The sequence below is a fragment of the Pteropus vampyrus genome, unplaced genomic scaffold, assembly GCF_000151845.1.
Source record: "Pteropus vampyrus isolate Shadow unplaced genomic scaffold, Pvam_2.0 Scaffold80, whole genome shotgun sequence".
NCBI lineage: Eukaryota > Metazoa > Chordata > Mammalia > Chiroptera > Pteropodidae > Pteropus > Pteropus vampyrus.
Window position 1 is genome coordinate 7003448 of NW_011888861.1, and position 21829 is coordinate 7025276.

At 35.8% G+C, this 21829-nt stretch overlaps 1 protein-coding gene and 1 pseudogene across 3 annotated transcripts in view; both read right to left on the bottom strand.

The window, feature by feature from the left end:
- PHACTR1 (phosphatase and actin regulator 1) overlaps positions 1–21829 on the bottom strand; it is a 525402-nt gene that overhangs the window by 479191 nt on the left and 24382 nt on the right. For all 3 annotated transcript variants that reach the window (XM_011362890.2, XM_023532264.1, XM_023532263.1), the window contains one exon: positions 16904–17050. In XM_011362890.2, the coding sequence (XP_011361192.1) occupies positions 16904–17050 (147 nt within the window). The remainder of the gene's footprint in view (positions 1–16903; positions 17051–21829) is intronic.
- LOC111741627 lies at positions 19885–20003 on the bottom strand (annotated as a pseudogene).

Below are 21829 nucleotides of genomic sequence, written 5' to 3' on the forward strand. Positions count from 1 at the left end.
AGGTCTCACTTTCTATATCAAAGAAAATGCCAAGCCCATTATGCAATAATATACATACCACATACACTAACAATTTCTACTTGATTCATGTATTCGGCTTGAACATGTTAAAGTAATTCAAACAGAATTTATTAATGCCTTTTAAGTTTGTCCTGTCATTTTTCCTAGAATTCTCCATTTTAGGCCATTTTCTTAATTAATAGCCTTTTATTCTGAATCCCTTTATATGTTTTCTTCTACATGTCAGAATGCCCAGAAATGAACTGAAGAGCTTTAAAACACACCAAGAGAGCAAATATTCTCATTTATTACCCCATATTACCCTTATGCATAAATGTAAAATTCCGATTTTGTTCTTTAGTGTATGCACATACACTCCTTTAAGATTGTCAGTTGAATCGCATTTCGAAAAGAAAAAGAGTAAAAGAGGTTGTTGAAATTAGCTACAGTGAGTCAGGTGCTCCTCTGGGAGCCTCATTCCATCTACAGCTTCATTTACTTTGAGTTAACAATTATTCAAAAACAACAACAATAAAAAAAACTCCTCTCTCCACTGCCTGAAAAATACGTGACCTGCAGAATCTGAAATATAATTTTTAAAGGCTCTCTTTGAAAGACTTACATGTGATGACTTTTTAAAAAATTATTCTGATATATGTATGCAATTGTGCTAAGGACAGATAGGCTGGTAGAATTCTAAATAGCCATTAACTTCTTGCTTTAAAATGTACCTTTCCAGCTGGCAAGACTGGTATGGGGACATTGCAACTGATTCATCATTTATTTGATGGAAAATGAATTCCAAACACAGTTAATGTATTACAGTAGCAGTAGCTGGGAAATGTGGAAATGCTGCATAATACATTGGAATGCTGACCAAACTGACCTTTTTATTAAATAAACTGCAAAAAAAAATCCACTTTCATCTTTATAAGTGTCCAAAATACAATGTAAGGTGATAAAATATTTTCTATGAAAAAGTATTAAATTGTATCATACATATTTATATTTATTTTAAATATGAAAGCACATTTTCAGTAGACATGCTTATAACCTGCACCTTATCCATATTTATTTTTCTATATTAAAATAATAAAACAATAATAAAGTGATTTTTCCTATCAACGTGTTCCTAGATCTTTGCAAGTAAATAAATATTTGAATGTTATCAAATTAAATTTGTCAAGCAAAACCATTCCGATACTTTTCCTTTGATATTTTTAACATTATACACACACACACACACACAGCTAGTGCTTAGAGTATGTCCAGGAAATATCAGGCTCAACTCTGTGAACTGAGCAATGGTGTACTGCGAAATATTTAACAACCAGCTTCCTAAAAAATTCTAGTTTATAGTAGTGTAGCTGACTTTCATGGTAAAAATACCGCCCTTATGGATGATTTCAAGCTATCAATGCAATGTCACTGAACAAAGAGTTGGGAAGAAATATGCCTAGCTGGCCCTCTCAAACTTATATTAGCTGGTTCTAGTATACATCTGAAACTCCTCTATTTTTAAATGTCTAGATTCTGGGGAATTTCCCTTTTACTTTTTTTTCCCTTCTTGGGGGACCATAGAGCTCTTTAGGACATAATTTCCTCACTTGCAAGATGTATTAATTGATGTAGGTAATTTCTAAACTTTCTTGAAGACAATTCTTTAAATATTCAAATAATTTTCCAGCTCTGAATTTTAAGGCAGCCTGAGTACAACACCAGAATTTTTTTAAAAATTCCATTGAGGCCAAGTTTGCACTCTAAGAACTTGAAGATGAAGGATGGCCTCCAACACAGAGCACATTATTCCTATTTCAGTAAGGTTTATTTTATAAAAATTTAGGTATAGTTTTCAGAAATATATAAAATAAAAAGCTCCCAGGATCTTGTCACAATGCTGTCAGTCCCTATAGTTCAGTTCAAAAAGAAAAGACAGCTCAGAGGGGTTTGTTACCTTGCTCTAAAGCTTCTGCTTACAGAAATTGTTAGAAGAAAATAAGTTCCAGATATATGAAAATGTATAGATGTTACTAAATCTGAAGAGGAAGAACTCTCATTCATTGCTGGTGGAAATGCAAAATGGTACAGCCAATTTCGAAGACAGTTTGGCGGTTTCTTACAAAACTAAACATATTCTTACCATATGATTCAGCAATTGCACCCCTTGGTATTTACTCGAGAGAGCTTAAAACTTATGTGCACAAAAAACCTGCACACAGATGTTTAAGGCAGCTTTATTCACAATTGCCAAACTTGGAAGCAACCAAGATGTCCTTTAGTAGGTGAATGGGTAAATAAACTTGATTTTTAGAGACAATGGAATTTTATTCAGCACTAAAAAGAAATGAGATATCAAGCCATGAAAAAGACATGGAAGAATCTTAAATGCATATTACCTTAAATGCATGTAAATGAAAGAAGCCAATCTGAAAAGGCTACATACTGTATGATTCCAATTACATAACATTCTGGAAAAGGCAAAATTATAAGGACATTAAAAAGACCAGTAGTTGCCAGGAGTTGGAGAGAGGAAGAAATAAATAAGCAGATTACAAAAGGATTTTTAGGGCAGTGAAAATACTCTATAGGATACTATAATGATGAACATATGTCATTATACATTTGAACAAACCCATAGAAAGTACACCAAGAGTGAAGCCTAAGGTCGACAATGGACTTTGGGTGATAATGAGGTGTCAGTGTAGGTTCATCAGTTCTAACAAATGCACCACTCTAGTGAGGCTACATGTGGCGGGGAAGGGGAGGGGACAAATGGGAAATTTTTGTATCAGACTCTCAATTTTGCTAAGAACCTGAAATTGCTATTAAAAAATAAAGCTTTTTAAAAAATACATTGTATACCTTAAACTTACTCAGTTATACGTCAATTATATCTCAATAAAAATATTTTTAAAATACAAAAAAAAAAAATTAAAGTGCATTTTAAAAATGCAAAGAAGAAATTCATGTCCATGGCCCTGAATAAGCCTGATCTCAGAAGCTAAGCATGGTTGGGCCTGGTTAGTACTTGGATGGGAGACCACCTAGGAAGATCAGGTGCTGTAGGCATAAAAAAAAATGTGAAGAAGAAATTCAGTAAGTTTTATATAAAGATGAACTGATAGGAAAGTGGCCATTGCCTGATACATTTCTTCACATTGCAAGTATTTTCTAAGTACTTCTTATGAGCCATGCCCTATGCTAGACACTGAGTATTCAAGGGTGAATCAGGCAGACATGGTCCCTTCTGTCAGAGAGCTTGGAGTCCAGTGGATGTTGATGTTCTGACTGATGAATTTAGTTGTTGATGGAACTGTTAAATCCATGTTTAGCATATAGTAGAAGGCCTTTGATGAATGTTTGTCGTATTGATATTTAACAAAATAAGTCACAATAAACAATACCAAATCATCCCTTCTTTTCCTAAAATTTTGTCCAGGTTTTATTTGGGAGCTTTGATAATCTAATAAAATAATTGTCACTGTGATACAACATCAAGATACTACATAAGAAACTAAACTGAGGGTGTATTTTGCTTTCAATGTTTGAAAGGTGTTTATTGAGCATCTGCTGTGCCAGGTACTTTGCTTTATATCCCCCTTCCTTGTAATTCTCACAACTCTATGAAATGAATATTCTCATTTTATAGGTAAGCAGGTTACAGTTCATAAAGGTGATAAACTTGCCCTAAAATCACTCAGCTGAGTCAGAATTTATATCGAGGTCTGTCCGACACAGGTCTGTGCTTATCCCTCTATGTGCAATACTTCGAGACTGGTCAGAAGCGTCATTACACTTTTGCCTCACCAGAGATCCTCATGTGAACCAATAATCCCCAGACATCTTTCTCCTTCTATATATGATTATATATTATAAATCAGCAGGACCTCCAGGCAATTTATCCCTGGGAAGACTAGAGTTCTACCTTGCACTTGCTACCATACTTTATCTGTTCTGTACTGTATGGCCTCTAGACTTTCATCACAACAAGGCATTTAATTTTAACACTAGGCAGAGCCAGAAATGTAATGGGAGAAATTACATGAACCTAAGGCTTGAAACTGTTCTCCCACTTAGGAGAGGAAAATAACTGAACCTCAGTAATAGATTGATGGAAACTAAGGACTTAGAGAAAAAAATATGTTTTTATGAATCTACATAAATAACACAATTGTTTTTCCTTAGTTCACTAAAGGGCAAGCATGAGAGATGAAACCAGTTATAATTTAGAAAACACACTAGAATGCACTCAAGATTCATTGTGGTTATTGGACCATATTTGAAGTTTCTAGTGATTGACAGAGAATAAAGTCCACTGAGAACCAGCAACTGAAAAGAAAATTACATTAGCTTTAATATACACTGGTGTTGAATGTATTTGCCCAGTTGCAGTGAATGCACTAAATATTTGAATCAACGCACTAGTAGCCGTAACATGCTTCTCATTTCCACCAGTTCTGAATGATGAGTCTTGGCTGCAGAAAAGCTTGCATTTGAACATTAACATTTATTGCTCTACTTGATCCTTTTCTAGGTCTTTTTATTATAGCATATAGGATTTCTTTTCAAAACCAGTATCACCTTTTACACTGTGTGGGAAAACAAATTTAGTAACAATAGTTCTAACCTTAGTATAAGGTTACAAGGGATCACATCTTTCACAATTGGACTACTTTCCCCCAACAATATATTTTTATTAATTATTAATTAACCATGTATTTTATTAATTGTTATTCTTATTTTTCTCTCTCCCACTTGCCACCAAAAATCTTAATTATCAAAGTATTACGATGATTGAATTTAAATTAAATTGCCAACTAATACTTTTGAATGAATCAGGCACAATTTTGTGCAAATATGACAGTGAGATTGAAAATATATTCATATTTGTGCATAGAAGTACTGCTTAGAGTTTTTCTTTGGATAAATCACCTATCATAAATGAAGCTGCAAACAGAGCAACTAAAGTTATCCCTGATTGAGCGATTACATCACCCTTTTCTGTGTTGGCTAAATTCTGCCATTATTTTCTTTCCACTTCAATATTTCCACTTCAGTGTCTTTAATAAGTAGAACCAAGGAGGAGATAGAACATAGATCCTAGTAGCTATAACTCTGCTGAATTGTTCCTATAATTGGGTGTATGAAAGGACTCTGTAGATGATATATTTTTTTTATGTGGTAACTTTATGGCAGAAATTGTTCATACAGATTGTATTATATGAGCTATAACCGAGAGGCCAATGAAGTGAGTTTAAGGCTGATCTGAGCTTACTTTGAGTTGACCTGGTATTATTTTTATGGATGGTTCTAGTTGTCTTAGATTTAACACACACTTTTATTTATGTGATTTCCATTCTATGAGACAAGTAGTGACATAATTTGATTCAGATTTTGGTAGACAAGAAAAACAAAAGCAAATTTTTCATCTCTAGAAATATATATTCTTAAGGTACATGAAAATATATGACCTGAACAACAGATGCAAACATTTGAATAAACTTAGAAAAACAAATAAGAATTTTTGAGTAAACTAAAAAGCAAACAAAGCATCATTTACAGTGACTTTTGACCATGCTGTCCAGATGCTTCATAAAACAAGGAGGATTTTTGTGGGGAGAATTGAGTAATACATGGAGTATAGGTACCATCTTTGGCTAAAATGTCAGAAACCACACTAACAATTTACTACCTCATATTTAAAATGAGCTTCTTACATGAGAGAATAAAGGAAAACTACCTCAGTCATTTTACAACTTGAAAAAAGATTTAGTCATTGTGAAGTTTCATAAAATTGTAACAATGTATTGAGCATTTAATTTGCTTGAAGACTATTAATCAAATATCTGTTTTATGTCAAAATGCATAAAATACATTCATGAATATCATGTGGTATTATAAATTGTGTATAATGGGGAATCCATGATTACTGAAACTTGGTGTGGTCTGCATTACTCATTATAGCTCCAGAACCAGATATTAGCTGAAAACTTTTACATGTATGTGAATAAAATCCACAGCTTTGGAGCATCCTCCAAACTGTAAAAGTGGAAGACAAAAAATAAAAATAAAATAAAAGCCCAATCACTCATAATTTTGTTTCTACCTGTTCTATTTTAGTTGAACAAATTGAACATGAAAATAATTGTTTCTAGAACTGAGAAGTTCCCTTACTTGTAAGGCAGCTCTGAGTTCTATGCCAAAATGGCTAGTGGAAGTCACCTTTCTTTTTGAAATAGTTGCTTCTTAGCTGATTACAGCCAGAGTCATGAGCAGATATCGGCAGGATGTTGCTGAAAGGCAGTGTAACACAGGTCTGGAGTGAATGCAGACAGCTGGCTCCACAGCTGTGCAAATTGTGTAATTCTATGGTTTGGGTAGGAGGTAATGAACAGCCCTAGACTTCCGCAGATACACAGGGGATATTTAAGCCTCTCTCTCTCTCTCTCTGTCTCTCTGAAACGAGCGTTTTGCTTGAAATCTTTGGTTGTGTTTTTTTAAGGTCAAAACAAATAAGTAGGGTATTCAGTTGGAGCAGAGAAAGTGAAGAAAAAGAGAGAATGTGAAAGAAGGGTGCATCTGGTTACTTGGCTGAGTGTCTGTCTAAGGCCAAGTTGGACTAATGCCCCACATAACACTGGCCAGTAATTTTAGTGTGCAGTACAGTTACTTTAGTTCAAAATGACAGGTATCTTCTTGAGGACTGTAATCAAGTGGAAAGTTGAAGTGAGGCTGGGGTGGCACTAAGAAGTTAAATGTTTCTGCAATTCTCAAAAACTCATAAAAATTCAAGCCCTTTGTCTCTTACAAATGGATAATACTGTTCTAAGGTGACCATATTTCATACAATGCTGAGAGTTGACAGAGGAGGTAGGAACATAGCTTAAATTTTTAAATTGGCAGGTGCTGTATTCAGTATTTCTGGACTATTAGGCTGTGTTGAACTTTTAGCCATGGCAAAGGCAACATTTTAGGTAGAATTAATCTGTTTTTCACATTTTCATTCTTGTGACTTTGTGTGAGAGCTAGACATTTAAATCTGTCCCATTCACCCAGGCCACATCTGTTTCTTGCTTTTGAATAGCATTTGGCTGTTGGCAAAGTATCTTCACATTTGGTCCTCAAAGTAATAATGAAAACTAGGCACGGAGTGTTATCCCCATGTTATAGGCTTCAAAGATTCAGAGAGATGATTTAACACATAAGTAACACACTCATATTTTGGAACCAGCAGAGCTTCAAACCCATCACGGAATCATTGTGTCCATTATTCAGACAAGAGATGTTCTTCTTGACTCTCAAAAGCCCAGATTCTATAATTTTTTATGTACTCTCCTGCCCTGTATGTATGGCTTCTCAAACTGAAAAGTTGCATTCTTTCCCTTTCCCTTTTTGTCTCTCTTCTTTCTTTTCTCTGTATCTATTTCTCTCCTTTTTATCCCCTTCCTTCACAAAATCTCCTTCAAGTTCAGAGGACTGTTAGAAAGTCCAATAGGTTATTCTTTTACAAGTGGCCATTTCCATGTGTCCTTTGCAAAAAAAAAAAAAAAAATTCAGGGTTGATCCGTTCAACTCTGGACAGAGGATAAATTATTCTTGATTTAAATTTCCTTAACTTTCAGAGTCTGAGGGTGACTTCCTTTCTCATTTTGTGCTGTTCATATTCATTCTGTAGTATAAGCAAGGATTGAATGAGGGTAAAATTTTGCTAAGAAAATGTTCCTTACATGATAGTTTCTGAATTTGTAGCTCATCAGAGGACATTTACACTTTAAAAGGGTATTTTGAGGAAAAAAGTTGACCGTTGCATAACACAGGTTTGAACTGCATGAGTCCACTTCCATGAAGACTTTTCAATAAATATTTATAATAGTGTAAATGTACTTTCTCTTCCTTATGAGTTTCTATTATGATTTTCTTTTCTCTAGCTTACTTATTATAAAAATACAGTACATAATGCACCTAACATACAAAATACATGTGAATCAACTATGTTATCAAGAAGGCTTTCGGTTAACAGTGGGCTATTCATAGTTAAGTTTTGGGGGAGTCAAAAGTTACATGTGAGTATTTGATAGTGTGGGGGAGGGTTGAAGCCCCTAACTCTCATGTTGTTCAAGGGTCAATTGTTTTTTTATTCCAGTTATAAATATGTATGTGTGTTATGTGAGTTGATATAAAGTACATTTCCTACTGTGAATCCTAGCCAACTTTTTAAAATACTGAGCTAGAATACATTCTAGTTCTCTTTATTTTCCTGAGCCATGTTCAGCTTAAAATTCGATCTCATAGCAAAGATGATAATATATTTGTTCTCCTGTAATAAATCATGGCCATTAAAAATATAGGTTTTGAAATTATATAAAACATGATCCAAATTCCAATTCTTCTTATTCATTTTATTAGCTATATTATGTTTGCTAAGTTATTTAAGCTCTTTGTGACTTAGTTTCCACATGGATAAAATAACGATAGTAGTAATAATGCCAATCTCTAGAATAGGGTCATTATTAAAAATAAATGAGCAAATGCTTATAAAGCCCTTGACACAGTATACTAAATGCTCTCTATATGTTGACAACTCAAATATTTGTTTCTGAGCCAGAACTCATCTTTAACCTTAGACTTGTATAACTGTTTATTTGATACCTCCGTTTACGTGTCTAGTAGACATCTCACAATTGACATGTGTGTATTTGAGCTCCCAACCATTCCCCTATGACCCCAAATGGCCCTTCTATCCTTCCAGTTGTTCAGGTAGTACCTTTGAGGTACTCCTTGGTCCTCTCCTTCTTGCAAAATCCACATTCCATACATTATGAAAGCTCATTGGCTATACGATCAAATGCATGCAGAATCTGACCACTTCTCACTGCTTCTGCTACATGACACTGCTGAGCCACTACCATTTCTCTGGATTACCCTAACAGCTTCCAAGTCAGCTTCCCTGTTTCCACATTGCCCACTATAGTCTGTTCTTAACAGTGATCTTTTTAAAAATTATTTTCTTATTAGTTTCAAGTACACAATACATTGGTTAGACATTTATATAGTCTATAAAATAATATCCCTGATTGTTCTTTCTTTCCTCTGGCTCTCTACCTAGCCATTACATCAATGCTAACTGCATTCCCTATGCTATGCTCTCCACCCTCGTGATCATTTTTCAACTACTAATTTGTACTTCTTTAACCCTTCACCTCTTTCTCCCAGTTCCCTAACTCTTTCCCCTTTGGCTGTCACCAGATTGTCCTCTATATTTGTGAGTCTGTTTTTTATTAGTTTGTTTTTTTTTTGTTGTTGTTGTTGTTCCTTAGATTCTGCAAATAGGTGAAATCATATGGTATTTATCTTTCTCTGTCTGACTTATTTCACTCAGCACAATAACCTCTAGGTCCAACCATTTTGTTGCGAATGGTAGGATTTCATTTTTTTAATGGCTGAGTAATATTCCATTGTATATATGAACCATAACTTCTTTATCCAATCACCTGTTGATGGACATTTAGATTGCTTCCATATCCTGGCTATTATAAATTGTGCTGCCAAGAACATAGAGGTGCATAGATCTTTAAGAATTGTTATATTGGTTTTCTTTGGATAAATATCCAGAAGTGCAATTGCTGGGTCATAAGATATATCCATTTTTAATTTTTTGAGAAACTTCCAGTCCAGTGACCTTTTTAAAAGCTATTTCAGATTGTGTTGCTCTTATGCTCAAATCCTTGCATTGTTCCATATTCATGAAGTAAAGTCAAAGTCTTGGCAGTGGCCCACCAAACCCAATGTAATCTGGTCCTTATTCCTTCATGAATCTCCTCTCTACCACTCTCTCGTTCATTCACTCCACCCTAGCCACACTGGGCTCCTTGTCAGGTCTTGAACATACCTAGAACACTCCTGATTTAAGTCTTTTACACTCACTTTCCCTCAGCTTTCTCCTGCAATGTCCTCCACCCCATATTGGCATTGCTCATTCCTTCATCTACTTTGGGGAACTTTGTTCAGATTCCCTCTTCTCAATGTTGCCTATCTGGCAATTCACCCCTTTTCTTGTACCCATATTCTCGATACTCTTAGCTTTCTGTATTTATTTTTGCTTCAGTGTTTAACTTATAAAATACTATACAATGTACTTAAATATTATATTGTTTATTGCTCATAATCCACTTTAAGAAATTAAAATTCATGAGGGTAAAATGTTGTTTGTTTGATCATTAATGTAGTCCAAGTGTCTAAAATATGGTCTGATTCATATGTAACTTCTTAATATTTTTTAAGTGAATAAATACTATTATATTATTTCTTCTCACCTTTCTCCTCCACCATCTTCAAAACAGGGCTCAGAAGGAATAAGGGACAAATTCAAGCATAACAAAGCTCTTTCTATACTTTTAATTAAGCCATGGTTGACTATTAAACCAACTTGTTGTTGTTCAATTGGTAGAAGTCCAGAAATAATGGGCTATTTATGTCTATAAATGGTAAATGATCAAATTGAAACTGCATGTATAACATTACAGCCTAGGTATTTACTATTCAAAGATTCTGTTGCTAAATTGTTAGTTTAGAGTATACAAATGTGGGAAAAGGATCAAATAGGAAACCTACAGGTTTTTACACAACATTGCCTTCATAAATGTTAAATAACTACCGGCAAAAGATTATTCCCATGTCCTTCGATAACCCCATGTAGAAAGTCATGCAATTCCCCCATAATTCAATGAGGCCATAAAATTGATTTTGTCTTTTATTTAACTATTCATCATATAAAAGACTTGTAAATTAGAGCAATTAAAATGTCAACATGGCCCACTGTTTTTTCCTCCTCTGAAATCACATCCACTTTATCACCTACCAAAGTGGGTAGGGAGAATGATGAAACAAAATATAAAAATGCTAGAGTTCATGTACCATACAATGAAGAAAATCTTATATCTATTAGTAATTCCTTCAAGCCCCTTTTCATTTACATAACATACCACACTGGCTATATTGTATATCCCTCTTCTCGCTTTACTAAGTCAAGGAGAAAAATAGTCAGCTCTACAAGTAATCTTCTCATTTAAATTTTAACTCTTTTACTTGTACAATAAATAATGATCATAAATTAAAGTGGCATATATCAAAGAGTAACTCCATAAGTAATTTTTAAATATTTTACTTAGTATTCAATTGTATTATGAAAATGAATCAATATCATGTGTTGCACTTGTTCTGACCGATACTTTATTTGCTCCTGTCAGTTTATATGCCTGTGAAGGAAAATGAAAAAAACAGTTCATTGTAGTTCATGGTCACGTTTTACAGTAAATGCCTAGAAGTGAGGATTATTCTATCTGCAAATTCCAAAGAGGTGCGTTGAAGCTTGGTTGAATCCTGACATTTAGCTGGTTGACATAATTGTTTACCTTCCTTGATAATTTAAAAGAATAAAAGAAAAATATAGATCTTATATTATTTAATTATAAAGGAGAACGGGCTAATAGACTTAAAATGGCAATTGAGAACCGTATTAATATTTAGTTTCTTCACTCTCCATTTGTTGCTAAGATTTCTCTCATATCTGTTCAGTCAGATATTTATAGAACATCAACTGTGTTCAAGAAACTAATCCCTGAATATTTAAATTAAAAGTATTTTAATTAATATTGTATATATAAATGCGATTTATATGTTATTTCTCTTTTAACTCAACTTATTTTCATAACTTAGCTATGATCAAATGTTTTAATTCTTATAATAATTATGCTATTCTATATGGTTTATACCATAAATAAGACTATATGTAAAATCGGAGTATAGTATGTATCCAATAATACAGCTAGAAGTAGCAGCTATTAATACAAACTTTTTATTGGACAGAGTTTTAAAGATGTTAAATTTCAAACCCCTCATCTTAGAGCTGAGAAAATCAAGCCCAGAAAGGTTAAATGATTTGTCCACTGTCTTAGTGGAAGAGATGCATTACACAATCATGTTCATCTGATTTTTACCTCACATTTTTCATATAAAGCACATCTCTGTGGTCTTCCATGAAATTAAATTATATGGACATATACAGACAGAACAACCAAGTACTTAGGCAAAATATCCTAAGTAAATTTAACCACTCAGCATAGATTTTCTGTTTGAGTTGTCTCATAAATATATAAATTGTTGTTGAAGTAATGACAAGGTTTATATGTTAAATATTTATGGTTATATATTTGCAGCAAAAGGATTTCTATTTCCTCATAGTGCTAATTATTTACATTCCTGTGTCTTATTTATAATATTTATGTTTCTGGAGTGGTCTTCACTAGTACCACCTTAATACATGACATAATAAGGTTACCAGGTTAGCTAGCTTTACCAAAGACACAGAAGGAGGGCAGACTCTCAGAAAGCCCCCAGTAGAGATTCCTGGTCATATAAGTGGTCAGCCACTTGGATTCTGGCTACTGAAAGTGAGAATCAATACCTAAAAGGAGAGCTCGGGCCCACCAAATAAAAGCCAGTCCCATATGATCTGCTTTCAACTTAAAATCAGTAACAAATATATAACTATATAACTATATAATTAACTATGTAACTATATATATAGTTAGGGATATATTGACATCTTTTAGGGAAAGAGTATAGGAGGATGCTTACCAAGACCTTCAGAGTGGTGAAACAATCTCGGTTCGCCATGAAAATATTCACAATATCAAGTAATGATAGCACATTATGGCTGTCAGTTGTCAATATCACGGGCCTTCCTAATTTATCCAAGAGATAAAAGTCTTTCACCTCCAGAAAGTTAGGAAATAGATCTCCTGAGACCCAGTTTACAATTTAATCTAGCTGACTCATTCATTTTTATAGATGTCCAGAGCAAGCTTATTTTCACTGCTATTACCCTCTGGACCTGAAAGAGTGGAAGAGACCAGTGGAAGTCAGAAACACCTATCTTTGGGAGACATAAGGAACTAAAACAAATCTCAGCCTTGCAAAGAGAATAAGTATGCTGGGGCTGACCATGCTATTAATTTAAAATCTCCCCCATACAAAACAATTCTGAAATGTCAATAAAGGTTAAACCTCCATATGATTAGAAAAATATTTCATCTTCTAAAAAGTGTCCAATATAGGTTTTGTGCTTTAAATAATCCTAAATCATCAGCATGACTAGTCTTCCTTCTTTTGACATTCCTTTAGGAAATTTTAAATGTGCTCAAATCCTCTATTTACCATAACACTTTCATTCATTTTAGTGTGCAATTACAGAGAACTTTTCAGTTTCAGCACCTTCTATGTATCAAATACTCTTCTATATATACTGTCAATATAAATAAAAATAGAATACAGTAGCCCACAGGAAAATATCTGCCAGATGAGCTGCAACTCTTCATTGCATTCACTTCAATGTAGTGAATGAATAACCTCCTAAGACAGGATAAGTCTTTACAAGCTAAATGTCAGTGATGTTCATTACTAAGCGAGAACACAATTAGAAACATTTGCTGCTAACAGTGTGAACATACTCTTCTGTTACATGATGTCCTTTTAATACATTTGAAATTCTCGAGGAAAAAACCTCTTCCAATGTTTTAAATGAAATCTGATGTGTCTGGGTAACTTTCAATAAGTACATTGGCTTGGTTTTCTCTAGCATTTATACTATCTTCAGCAATCAATCATCTAACAATATTTGCTATATTGATATACTAAATGCTGAATAGAAATTAAACATACAAAAGGGGCTCTTTTAGAAAAATAAAAGTCATAGTTCAGAAAATTTCTATCCTCTACTCTCAATTTAGGCTGAACCTTAAAATTAACATCTTTGTCAAGTTATGAAAGACCCACATTTTGGTGCTATTCTTTGACTGACTTGAGACTGTAGGTAAAGGAGTATATCCTTCACTTAAGCTAGAGAGCTATTTCTAAAATAATATTATTAAGTATCATTGAGGACAGCATATAGTTGGAGAAATGCTTAAGCATTTAATTAATGTTCAAAATATCCAGTCCACTTTTTTTTTGGCAACCGTAAAGATTAGTTTGAAGGAGTTAGCATGCCAAATGATTTCATGATATCCAAGTAAAATGGGTATATTTATTTCCTCAAAGCATTATTAAACCTATAAAACATTAAACATGAACTTATATATAGTGAGTGGGTGTGAGAAAGCAAATATTAAACATAAATAGTTTAAACCAATAAAGAATTTCTCTGAAAAGAATAAACAAGTGACTGGGGTAGGAGAGGAGTGGGAGAAAGAACAGATGAAAGTTTCCTTCATTAGTTGTTTATAAATTGTTATTAAGAGACAAACAAAATTCTCTCTATGCCCATATTAGGTAGTTTATCTGGAATGTGCAATCTCCTCTGTTCAGCAACACTGATAATGACACTAATAGTTTAATTACTACTTGCTGCTCAAGGGTATAAACAAGGCTGTTTGCTTTTTAAACCAGGGGTTACAATTACTTTTAAAAGCCGGGGAAAGGAACATCTGCAAGTAGATTTTACTATGTCAAGAAAGCAACCACAAACCAGCTAGAAAATAAACAAAGCCCAGGAATGAGCAGCCAGTGCAAAATTAGAGCAAAACAGCCTGATTTGAGCAATTGAAGCAGTAGGCGTGAGGCGTAGTAAACAGGCGACAGCTCTAAGTGGGCAGGGATAGAAAAGTTTTTGGTGGCCAGATCTTCCGCGTTTTCCCTGGGATTCCATCACAGAGACTCAGCACCCCTCCCCCTGCTGTCCAGCAGTAACGTCTCTGTCACACAGTCCTTCGCTTCAGCACCACCGAGAGAGGACAGCTCCCCTAACCGCAGAACAGAGCCGGCGACAACTGCACTCCCTCCTTTACCAACATCCTCTCCACAGCATTTCTCTTTCTTGTTGGTGTCTTTCTGGGCACTTTGCTTTTACGGTTGTTCTAAGGGACATATGAAAGGGACTGAGAGCTTGTTTGGTTTGTTATTTCCAGATGAATGAAAGACATGTCCTTTCTGCAAAGTCCAATCTTTTAAGTGGCCTCTAGAGCAATTGAATCAGAATAAAAGGTCACTGGTTTTAATCTGGTGGCAAAATAGTTTAATATAAGTCAGTGAACGCTGAAACCTGAAACTCTTTTTAGTGCTTTATTTTATTGTTCTGTTATAAAAGTACTAGTAGAAGACAAAGAGCCTTTACTAACTGCAGATTTAGCCCTTTTCCTCCTGTGCTAGCCAAAGACACTAAGGGAATATACCAGAGTTTGACAGTGAAGGGCTCAATAGAATAGGTCTTAATATCATTGGATGGGAAAACAATCTTTGTCCTAAAAGAAACTCTTCTCAGTCCTTTCTAAGACTCTTCATAACCTTGTCCTGAATCTGGAACATACAAGTGGAGGATAAACAGTTCCAAAGTGAGTCCGTAGACAACTATGACATGCCACAAAAACTGCCAGAGCTTCTCTCAATGAAGTACTCTTTCCCCAGCCCCAAAATCCAGAGGCAAACATTCCAGGACTGATGAGAAAACATGATTAGAAATCCAAAATCACCAAGACAGGAAAATTACACTTCAGGGAATTTAACTACTTTGGCACATTTAGTTGCCATTCTTTCAGTCTTAGACATGGTTGCTTAGTAAACGTATTTATTTTCTATACAGTTTTCTCTTTTGTCCATACTTCTCAATAGTGTATACAATACTTATCATTTGAAGGTTCTCCTTGCTACAGCACACATGTACACACACACATTTTGTTTGAACCAGTTCTATTTTCAAATGTTTAGTTTCCTAAAGAAAAAGGTATCATCTACGTTTTAAACTTACTCTGAAAAAGGGTCAGTTTAAAAATGTCTTCACTCTTTTTGTGTTGGAGTTGCTAGTATACTAAGGGACTCTAGAAAGGAAGAGATACAAGCTAGGGTAGACGCTTAGGAGGTATTCAGAAAAGGCATCACTGTGAAGTTAGTAGTGAACAACTTCCTGCCAGTGATACTGACCATCCACTAGTAATGAGGGGTGAGGTCTGCCTGTGAATCTGGAGCAATAGCAGCAGTGGGGACAGCAGACACTGGGTACTCATCAGGTAACCTTGAGAGGTCTCAACTGAAACAACTTGACTCTCTGAATTCCTCAGTCCTAGCTATTGCTCCTCCCTTCTTCCCTAGTCTCCTGTCTTCTTCCCTCCCTCCTCTACTTCAGTTATCCTTTTCACTTAATACCATCTGGGCCATTCTGGGCACCAGTTCCAGTGACACCATCAAATCACCTAACATGTATCCTATAGACTTTGTTATTATTATTATCACCATGATTGCTTGCCAACTGCTTGGTGCAAGGAAAAAGTCCTGTTCCCAGATGTCAACTGCATCTCCTCTCCCCACTCCAACACTGCAGCAGTGATATTAACCCAGCAAAATCACCAGAGTCTGAATGTCACCAACAAGTTTCACCCACCTGGTACTAGCCCCACCAGCAAACCTCACCAGCAGAGCCTGGCCAGACCCTCCTACCACAGCCTGCCCATTCGCATTCTGACCCAGCTCTTGGTTATTCTTATGATCATTGTTATCAGTGACAACACTTTCATCTCTTCATGTAAGGAGAAAGCCCGTGTGTAACTCCTGGGCAAATATAGGGCTCCACACACTACCCTCCCCCACTTCCCCAACACACACACACACACACACACACACACACACACACACACACACACACACCCTCTGTACACCGGCGGGCGGACACAAAGAGAGTGAATGAGCACGCGCCAAGCGTTGAGGGAAGGGCTGGGTTGGAAGAGGGGTGGGAGGGAGGGCACATACAGGAGGGGAAAAGCATAGGAGGGACTGGGGGCTGAGCCAGCCGGCTAGGAGGAAAGGTAGGGAAGGTAGAGAGGTGGGGGAGAGAGCAAAGCATGAGGGTTGTCCTTACCTGCCCCTAGATTAAAGGAGATCCTAGCCTCCGCGAGGTACGGTGTGTCACTCTTGGAGCGGACTCTTCTGATGGGCCGCCGGTCTATATCATCCTCCGAAGATGCCGCCATTAATGTGGGAGGCAGAAGCAGGGTCGCCCGGCGAGCTGAGAGGGAGAAGGAGATGGAGAGAGGGAGAGAGGCGGAAAAGGGGAGGAGGGGAAAGGAAGAGGCTCACACACACGGAAAGGGGGAGGGGAGAGGGGGATGGGAGAGGAAGGGAAAGGGGATGGGGAAGGAGGGGGAAAAGAGAGGGAAAAAGGAAGAAAGAGAGAGAGAAAGAAAGAAAGCAAAGGAGAGAAAAGGGTGAAGGGAGAGAAAGAAAATCCGTTAAGGATTTGTGGACTGGAGCAGAGATCAGGCAGGCTATCCCTGGCTGGCGCTCAGGACTCCCCCTAACTCCTCTCCCATCCACAGGGCTAATGGGTCAGTGCTTTAAACTGACATCCTGCTTCCTGCCCGCAGCCCCAGTTTTCAGATCTTGGCACAGATAGGCTTATGCGAAAGAGGAGACTCCAAAGCAAAGATGCCCAGTCAGCACTGTGCCCTCTCCCGCCAAATGTACTTACTCTGCTCTTCGAGTGCACACCAGGGTCTCCTTAACTTACAGGATTCTCTAGCCTGGCCAGATATACCTGCTTCGGCTCTCTTTGCATGAAATTATTACTCCTGAGGTGTAAGCCTAGGCCCAGCTGGTGATGGAGGAGAGCACTGCACCCAGGGTATACCTCTGCTACCTTTTTACCAACCCAGAGCTCTCATAGAGTTAGACTCAGATCAGAAATTCTCAGAGGCTCTCTTACCAGCCTCCTTGTATCTTGGAAATAGAGAATAGAGAAAAGTATATACAAGTTTAAGAGAGTTGATACTTTAAATGGAGACTAGGCATATTTTACACAGAATTGAGTGGCCCTCTTTTACAACTATTGACTTCTATGATATATTTATCTTTACATAAATACCCATTCGTTTAACCTTCAACTTTATATTTGATGACTTAGAGCACAGATAATAGTTTTTGGATTGGAGCTGTAGTCTCTATAACCTTGCACCACTGTTTCTGAAGGAAAGGTGAAGATCAAGGGCATTTTACATTTCTTTGAATGTCTACACAGTAACCTTCATATGTTACACAGCAGATGGACCTAAAAAAGTTTCTGGAGAGTGAATCAGAATAGTTTGATGCGCTTACTGAAGCTATTGATGGGCTAAACTCTTTTATGTTTGTCTTTCTTCAGCTTCAGTCGCCTAGTCATTTTGTGGCCTGATGTTGCCACTGTTCTTTCTAATAAGAGCCCACCTGGAGTATACAGATAAATGTTACCTTGACTCCTTCCCTGCTACAAAGGAAATTTCAGTATCAAGTCATGCCCTCCAGTTTCAGAGGAGGAAGTGCTACTCTGACTCTACAAGACTTTCCTCTCTATTTCAGCTGTCAATGCTAACTCTCATCTTGTATTCCTGTACCCTAGACTCTTCAGTCTCTCTACATTGGTCTCTTTCTTCACATATAGGTTGTAATTCTTCTCTTAGGAAAAGTATATCTGCCTTTTGCTTTATTGCTTCCTCAGTCTCTACCATACTATTTCCTTCCCATTCTGTTTAACTTCCCTGTGGAACTCTTGGCCCCATAGGCTCTTTTTTTTTTCCGCCCCCCTCAATTTCTTTTTCATCCCTACGACTGGTTTCTATCTCTACCCACAACCAATTTTATTTTAAAGGTCATCAACATCTTTCTAACAGTTAAATCCATTTCTTTCTTGGAGTTTTTAAAGTATGTAGTAATCTACCCTTCTTGAAATAATCTCCTCCTTTGGTCTTTCTGTACTAGGCTACCTCCTCAACCACTTTATTTCTAATTGTTAGCCATTTCTCTGCATGATAACTTGAAATTGCTTATTCTGGCATTCGAAGGCCTTCACAACTTGATTTCAACCAATCTTTCCAAATTCATCTCCTATTATTTACCTCCAGTCTGCTTTGAGTTTTCTCAGCAAGTCCGACTCATTTCTGCATCTGTACCTTTGCTTGTGTTGCACATCACAAATTTTTTTCCTATAAACTTTCTATGTTCTCCTTCAGGAATGTGAGATTAACTGCCCACTAGTCTATGGCATGAACCCAGTACATAGTAAATGCTCAACAGATATTTTTGAATAAAAGAAGGGAGGAAAGGGAAAGAGGGAGGGAAGGAGAAAATAAAGAAGAGAAAAAAAAGAGTGAATGAGAATTATATAACTAATGAGTAGCTAAACTGGGGACCAAATCTATGTCTGCCTGATTTCAAATCCAGTGTCCTTAACTAGTATATTGATTTGTTAAGTATGTATATTTGATTGACTAGCCACATTTTGAATTCACTTTTCTATTTCATTTGCCTCATCATAATGTCCTATTTATCTCTGTTAAACATTGATTAAAAATGGATGCCTTTTATCCCAAGAGGCATAACAGAGATATTTGGCTCATCAAATGAACCATGACTAATCAGGCTGTAAACTAATATTATGATTGTAACATTTAGGTACAGACTTGTAAGAAGGTGCTAAAGAAAATAAACTCAAACAATTCTGAATACTTTATAAACTGTACCTTTCTTTGAATTAATGCAATGCTATTTAATTGTTTTAAAAGTTTGGGATTCTCCGCCCCTTTGTATGTTCATTTATCAGCCATGTCAAGAATGTAAACAAACAAACAAACAAACAAACAAACAGTCATTTGAAGGAATACCTAGCCTTAGCTTTCTTTGTGTTTCTTTGATTTTTACATAGTAATGATTCTTGGTACAGAGAAGTACATTTTTGAATTTCTGTTTCTTATTCATTCAACATTTTAGAGGATTTGAAACTTAATATCACTACCATTTTATGTTTACATTTCTTCAAAGGAGTTTAAATGCACTTTCGTATTATTTCATTATGGACTTTTTTTTTTTTTGCACCTACAGCATCTGATCTTCCTAGTTGGTCTCCCATCCAAGTACTAACCAGGCCCGACCCTGCTTAGCTTCCAAGATCAGACAGGATCAGGCTTGTTCAGGGTAGCATGGCCATAGACTCATTATGGAATATTTTATTATTGATATAATTCTACATAGATGTACTTTTTACAAAAATGATGTAAAACTACGTCTGCCTTTATGTTCTTGAATTACTTTATCATATTTTCATTTCTGCCTATGATTTTCCATTTTTTGGCTTCCCTATTTTACTGTCCTCTTTGTCTCATTTATTTTGTTCCTGTTCTTTTTTTACTTTGCCTCTCTGTTCTCACATCTTTCTAACAAATTCCTTACAAAGTTAGTCCCATTTCATGTATATCCCTCTTATCCTATATGAAGGATTCACTTTTGTAGACTTGTCCCAATGTTTTCACACTATTTATTCTCTGTGATTCCTTTCATATACATGGCTTCTTATCATAAATATCTGACTGAGTGACATCAGGGGAAGAGCCCTGCAGTGGGAATCAGGGATGGTGGGTGCTGCTCCTACTACTACCACTGCTGTCAATTAACATTAGACAAGCCATTCACTCTACCAGGATGGAGTTCAGTCACCTCAGCTACAAAAATGCAAGGGTCAGATAAGGTGATCCTAAGATCCTGCCAGTTCTAATATTCTATGAATATTTTTAGCTATTTTTGTACCTCTACTCTTTCTATAAGTATCCATGGCATATTTTATCTCTTAGTCTAAGAAAATACATTGTGCCTTTGATTTACAACTAATCATATTTAGGAAATCACATGGTATCTATAAATCTTTCAAGTAATTTCATAGTATTCAAGTCTATTTTATGTAATGATGTATCCTTTAGAACCTACTATTATCTCATACTATTTTCATCATGAGGCAATACCCATGTGATTGTTTATGTACATGTGTGCATATGATTGTGGGCATAGAAAGGACTGAATTCAACTGTGACCTCAACAACTTCAAAATATAGTTTTTATAAAAGATTACTTCTTTTTTAATATGATTGCTGACTTAGGATGAGAGATTTTTTTTTTTTTTTGCTTTATTTTCTAAAGCCAGTCAACATTTTAACACTGAAGACTGTTGCATACATGTTATATCCAGAGTTATTGCCAGAGTAAGAAAAGCAGCAAAATAGGGTGAGCAAACAACATTTTATACATCCATCACCAGCATGGAAGAGCATGGAGGTGGGAAGGAGAAGAATAAAGTGCAATATTCTATACTAATCAAGAAAACTCTTCCGATAAGTAAAGCTTATCTTTCAAAAATATTACTTAATGTAAGGCATGTTTCTAGGCCACTCCTACATCAATATCACTTGGAATACTTATTAAAATGTAGATAATCCAGGACCTACTGAATTTTGAGGATATGAGATCTAGATAGCTAGATTTTCAAAAAGATCCTACGTCCCCTCTCACCACTTGTATTCAAAATTACAATAATGTTGGTGAGGGCAATAAGTAAAGAATTTTTTTTAAATGATATAATGATTGGAAAACAAGATAAAATTGTGATTTAGTCATATATGTTATGATACATACAGAATCCATAAAAACCCAGAGTATTTGAAATAATAAGTGAATATTACATCATCACTGGATACAATAGCAATGTAAAGTATCAATTTCATTTCTATATACTAGCAAAATCAGAAAATGTAATTTTTTTCAGATGTACTTTAAAAAGAACCATTTACAACACATCAAAACCACCAAACGCCTATGAATAAATCTAACAAAAGAGGAGCCAGACTTCTAATTAAAAACTACAAAACATTTCCGAAAGAAATTAAGACCTATATAAATGAGGAGTGGGGGTGAATATGCTATGCTCATGGATTAAAAGACATGCTATTGTAAAGGTATCTATAGATCAATAAAATTTCAGTCAAAATCC